Source organism: Pseudomyrmex gracilis, unplaced genomic scaffold, assembly GCF_002006095.1.
Source record: "Pseudomyrmex gracilis isolate BER0280 unplaced genomic scaffold, ASM200609v1 scaffold_1824, whole genome shotgun sequence".
Classification (NCBI taxonomy): Eukaryota; Metazoa; Arthropoda; class Insecta; order Hymenoptera; family Formicidae; genus Pseudomyrmex; species Pseudomyrmex gracilis.
In genome coordinates, this window is record NW_018022408.1 from 2,656 (window position 1) to 8,859 (window position 6,204).

The window sequence follows — 6,204 nt, forward strand, 5'->3', positions numbered from 1 at the left end:
GGTCCATATATGGACCAGCAGTCAGGTCAGCGACTCTATCTGAGATATCCAGTGATATTATGTATACATTTTACATATTCTGAGAGGTCAATTTGTACTGAAATTTCCCCGCAGTCTAAAGGTTAATAAACTTGTTGATGTGTACATTGTGTTGTATTTACACAACAAAGTTTATACCAACAAATACAAAGCAGATATAGTTTTACTAGATATTAGGCATGTAATTACTATAACAGAAAGAAGATATTTATTTACGATTCATTAAATCAAAAGCAATTGCAAGATCACACGTACAATTGTTAAGCAATTTACGTAAAATTGTTAAACAATTATTTTCAGGTTATTTTGATGATAATAAGAGTTTTATCACAACTTATATTTTCTAGAGTGCTATGTCACATGAATGGAAATGATTGTGGGATTTTCGCAATACACTGAAAAAACAGTTTTGTTGAGATAACCACAATTTGATACATCAAACTAAATAAAGTGTTTTGAAAACCAAATTTTGGTTGAGATTACCAAAATTTGGTAATCTCAACGAAACTATTAGTTTAGTGTAGCTTTTGCAATTTTCTTGTTATAGTAAAAAAAGTGATATTCGGAAAACACTAAAACCTTTTCAAAACGATAAGTTTATTCTGTGTTTCTTATTTTATTAGTATTTGTTTCTTTTATTTTACTCAAATTAAAAACCGAAAGAATAAAGAGAAGATGCGTAGAATAGGAATAAACAAGATATCAGGAAAGGTAGAGAGAAAGAAACATAGAGAGAGAAAGAGAGAAAGAGAAAGAGAGAGAGAGAGGGAGAGAGAAACAGGAGAAGAGAGAAGAGGAAAGAAGGGAATAAGAAAAAGAGAAAGGAATCTTTATAGACTCATCCTCGAGTAACTTTCACTCAAACTCTTTACTCGCTGTATTGCTATGCAAAGAGTTTCTAGACAGTGTAAGAGCGGTAGATTTTATTACTTTTCACTTAATCGTCCCTTAAACATGCGTATTTTGTTATTAATTTTCACTTGGTTGTGGCAAATAACATTTTACTGGAATTTACTATTGTATTTTGTACAATCTGCACTACTTGTGACCATTGTCTACGCCGAAGAAGTTTTTGTAAGTAGCGAAAGAACTCCAAAACTATGTTAAGAAATAATGTATACATTAGATAAAATATGCTTATAATTATATAAATTGCTTATAATTATATAATTATATAAATTTTTAGTAGATTATAAACAAAAGTATTTAATAATCTTATGTAATAGTTAATCGAGCTATTAACTACAAGACAGATGTATATTAAAAACAGATTCTTTATTCAAAAATATTATGTTCAACTTATATATCACTTATGTGATGTTTTTTTTTGCACAGAATACTCTTCCAAGTGTAAGAACCAACTTTTCTTGTATTAACCGGCCAATGGGATTTTATGCTGACATCGAGGCAAATTGCAGAGTATATCACATGTGCGATGATCACGGAAATAAATTCAGTTATCGATGTCCCGAGGAAACAGCTTTTCGGCAGGATGCTTTGATATGTGACCATGCTCATCTTGTAAAATGTCAAACTATCTCTCACCCGTCAAGTAGATTTCCAAATAAGAACGTTGATAGAGAAAAGATACATACAACTCCATCGATAAAATCCACAATTGCATCAAGTGCGTTGCTTGACAATCATCAACTATCAATTTCACGTTCTTTTCAAGTAATTCAACGGCCTGATAAATCTGTGTCTAATAAGTTGCAATCTGGCTTCATATTCAGCGCGCGTCTATTCTTGCAAGATCAGAATCAAACGCAAAATCAAACTGATCGAATCACTTTCATAAAATACAACGTTAATTCAAAGAATCGCCCAACACTTTCTAGTACTCAAACGCCTATCGAAGTTAATTGGAATTTACATAACAATAAATTAAATTTACCAAAGTCGTTGTCTTTATCATCATCAGAAGTTCACACTTTTGCACGAGATAAGAACACAGCGTATCCGAGTCGTGCATTGGAGTCAATCGCGAGCTCTTCGCCCACGAGATTGTTAGCATACTCTACCCAGTATCCGCCTTGTTCTTCACGTGACAAATCCATCTTGAGTTACGACAGTGACTATCATCCCTACTCAGAGACACTGAAATCAATTCAAGCAAACACTCGTACAACTACTATACAGCCTACCACAGAACTTCCCGTGTACGCTTTGACATTTTCCTTAAAGCCATTAGTACCGAATAAACTGGAGTATGATCCCTATTATCCGAAACAACCAACAACTACGGAAACATATTATACACCTAGCAATCGTAACGATCTCGACAAAAATACATATCTTTTCAGTCCCAGCCAGGTATCATCAGTAACTACGTACTCTAATCTTTTTTTTGAGTTCCCATCTATATTGCCCGATCTAAATATGTTAGAAGATTTGGTTGATCGTCGAAAGTTCTTCTATATCCCGCGTGCAAACATAAAAGCGATGTGATATAATATGACACTATCACTATTTATAATAACACGTTTGTAAGATAATGTATGTAAAAAAATAATAAATTAAACATAGCTGTATAAACAAATAAAAATAATAAAAGAGATCAAATATGAGCAAAATGGATTTAAATATATTTAAGCGGTGTTACACGTACACATACACACGCGCGCGCTCGCACGCGCACACACACACACACACACACACACACACACACACACACAACACAGTAAATTCATAGCAAAATGTTTCAATCTTACACCAGAAGTTTCTTCAGTCGCAAAAATAACAAATTTAAAGAAAAATTGAAGATATATATATATATATAGTTGTGAATTATATAAATGTTTCATTCCAAATAACGGTCTCGGATAGTGTACTTATACGTGTAAAAACTTTTGTGTTGTTACTTTTCTGTTGTTCATAAAATGTAGTCCGATTTCTCCGAGTCATCCAGAATGAAATATAAAATCAATCCAAGTGAAAATTCTGAAATATAAAGGTAAAAAGTACACACACCAAAAACAAACGCAAGAAATAAGAAACACAACGAAAACTTACAATATTAGCGTTAATAATCAGCTGCTGATTAGGGGAAAAGTGAAAGGCATGAAAGAGCCAAATTTTGAAAAAGCTATTTTCATTTATTCGACAGTTTTGGAACAAATGTCACGAAAGTTTTAGTTTTTATATAACAACCCATACAGAATCGAAATTATCAATATTATCAGAAACGTTGCAACATAAGAAGTTGCAATGTAATATTGCAAAGACGTTTTAGAGACATACAATATTAATACTTCGCCGAAATGTTCCAGCAATGTTGTAGAAATATATATTACATAAAAATATAATATAAAATTCTCAAGATATATTGTATACGTATTTTGTATAAATAATATGTTTAATTCTAGTAATATCAAAAATACTTCTGAATAGCTATTTACAAACATTAAAATTTTAATATTAAAATTTCAATTTTATTAGCATATATATACAGGGTGTCTGACAACAAACAAACAAGCTGATATGTGTAGGTAAATCGGATTCTGTACAGAAAAGTTATTTACCATTTTGCAAAATTTGCAATAGTTATTGAGATATAAATTAATAAATGTGAGCCAATAAGAGCGCGAAGAGCAATGATCGGACTCTATAGACGTGCACGATTATTAGATAGAAAGAAAACTGGCTTCTCTCATGTAATGTCTTAGTAACGAGAGACGGAGTAAACAAACAAGCACGACTCAGTTTTTTGCGATCGAGCGCTATTTGGCGGTACAGTCGGCGTCAATGAATCGTTTCGTAGCCCCGGGAGCCAGGAGTAAGAGAGACGATATTCCCTAGGAGTAAGTACTGCCAACGGGCGCCGCACTAACTAACTGTAGCAGATTTTGATGAATTGACCAATTACAGTATTTACTGCTAGGGAATACCGTCTCTCTTACCCCTAGCTCCCCGCGTCCACGAAACGATTCATTGACGCCGACTGTACGTAGCAAGCAGCGGCGAGCAAGGAGTAGAGCTGATAATTGTGCACGTCTATAGAGTCTGATCATCGCTTCCCGCGCCCTCATTGGCTCACATTTATTAATTCATATCTCAATAACTATTGCGAATTTTGCAAAATGATGCATAACTTTTCTGTTTAGAATGATCTGATCTACCTACACACGTCGGCTTGTTTGTTGTCAAACACCCTGTATATATGGTAATTATTTACAAAGTGGATTTTCTCACCAATTTCAATAAGCTTAAAATATGTTGTTGAGAACGTTATTCTGAACAACTTTTCTCTATACATGTTACCGTCGCTTGGCTTTAGTTTTCGAGGTAGAAACAAATCAAGTTTCACAAATGAATTCTTTGTTTTCCAACACCGTCGATTTCTGAAGTAAATATGTTGTTTGTATGACACGAGTAGGCAGGAGGGGCTTCGCTCCCTCGCAGGAGAAGGGGCTTTGCCTCTCTCCCTGCACCCCCTTTTCCTGAAATAATTTAACTCAACGTATGATGCATAATGTTGTGACAGGATAAATCCCGCCACTATGTATATATATGTATATATGTTATTTTTACTTATTTCTATTACTATAACTACTATTATTATTAAATAAGTAAAATAGACTTTCCAGCTCTAGAGCCCAGATAGATGTGGCTTGAAAAAATTAGTCCAAAAGAAGATTATCAAGGAACGTTTCGATCATCTTCAGCCTCACTAAACATACAAATGACAAAATAAACACAAAATAAATACAAAATCAGGCAGAATGCGCAGAACATAGTGACAAGATATAGCAAGATACAAATAAAAAATAAAAAATAAAAAAATAAAGATAAAAAATAAATAATAAAAAATAAATGAATAAAGATAAAATTAATATAAATATTACATAAAGATTTATACGCACATCAAAGTCAATGGTACGGGTACCGTTAACGCATGTCGGCAAGCGAGAGAAATATGGCAGTTAGACAACATGTTATCACATCTCAAATTCTTTAAATATATAAGTTAAATATGTAATAAAAGTCAAAAAATAAAATAAATAAAAGTCAGAGAATAATTATGATTTATGGGTAATTAAAACTTACAAATAATTGATAGATTATAACCTGAAGTCACGAAAATCTCTTGAAAGCATAACAAATACCACGGCACCACGTAAACGCATTGCGTAATGACTGGGGGGGGGGAGAAGTGAAGTCGCAAATAAGGGCTCATTTACAAAGCCTCGCGAGTAAAGGCGCATACACAGGATCTAGAAGTTCAGTATCCTTTATTATATTTTTTTTGGACTTCCAAGAATATTACAATCTGTCCATTTTGTAGGACATTCAGCAATAGATTTGTTCATATATAACAGACATGCACAGGGAGGGTTCATCACCTCTTCCCTGGTGAAACTAAACAGAACATCTATGGTCTGGTAATAGATCTTGTGGTAATTTCTTTTTTAGCCTGCAAGAGGTAGGTCCATCATTACATTTAAGCCGTTTTTTTTTGCATCTTTATGTGTAACATTTCTGAGATAAGTCTCTTATTATAAAATTGTTCATTGTCAAGAATCTGAACTTCCCCTCATGTAAAATCATGTCCCAAATCACTACGGTGTCTGCTAACCACAGACTGGCATTCGTACTTTTGATAAAAATTGCGCTAGTGTTCGGTTAATCTTGTGCGCAATTGTCTGCTCGTTTGGCCCACATACAAAGCGTCACAAGAAGAGCAGTTAATTCGGTAAACAACATTACTGTTAGATGTCGGAACAAGTCTGTCCTTATTACCTGTATAAAACATTTCAATGTATTCAAATTTCTATAAGAAAGTTTGAAATTTAAAGTTTTCAGAGATCTAGAAATATTATCAGTTACTCCCGGTAAAAAGAGCACAGTGAAAAAATTCTCTCCGTCACCCGAACAAGTCTCACTCGAGGCAATCCCGCCGCTCACCAAATTCAACTTGTTATTAAATAAATAATGCAATCTTCTATTAACAGTTTTGAAAATCAAATCCAATGGATAATCGTTGGACAACAAGATCTGTATAGCTTTGACCAAGTTTTCCTTGTGAAAAATCAGGTGAGAGAGCAAAATTGCTTTGTCAATGATACCGCCCAGACGGCACATGATATCATTTGATTGTAGAATGATATCGTTTCTACGTCATTTTCGTGATATCATGTGATATCACATCCCTGAAATATCACACAG

The 6,204-nt window shown here is 33.7% G+C and overlaps 2 protein-coding genes across 2 annotated transcripts in view; one reads left to right on the forward strand and one right to left on the reverse strand.

Moving 5' to 3' along the window:
• Positions 1–884: 884 nt before the first annotated feature.
• Positions 885–2,573, forward strand: LOC109862470. Its single transcript, XM_020442537.1, has 2 exons — positions 885–1,113; positions 1,375–2,573. The coding sequence occupies exons 1-2, from the start codon at positions 925–927 to the stop codon at positions 2,485–2,487; spliced, it is 1,302 nt and encodes a 433-aa protein (XP_020298126.1). The 5' UTR covers positions 885–924; the 3' UTR covers positions 2,488–2,573.
• Positions 2,574–4,166: 1,593 nt separating this feature from the next.
• The window catches only part of LOC109862472, a 5,478-nt gene continuing 3,440 nt past the window's right edge, over positions 4,167–6,204 (reverse strand). The window contains exon 3 of the mRNA XM_020442538.1: positions 4,167–4,708. Within this exon, the coding sequence (XP_020298127.1) occupies positions 4,659–4,708 (50 nt within the window). The 3' untranslated portion in view covers positions 4,167–4,658. The remainder of the gene's footprint in view (positions 4,709–6,204) is intronic.

Coding starts and splice junctions, on each gene's coding strand:
- LOC109862470 (XM_020442537.1), top strand. CDS start 925: ATGCAAAGAGTTTCTAGACAGTGTAAGAGCGGTAGATTTTATTACTTT. Junction 1,114..1,374: donor TCTACGCCGAAGAAGTTTTT/GTAAGTAGCGAA, acceptor TTTTTTGCACAG/AATACTCTTCCAAGTGTAAG.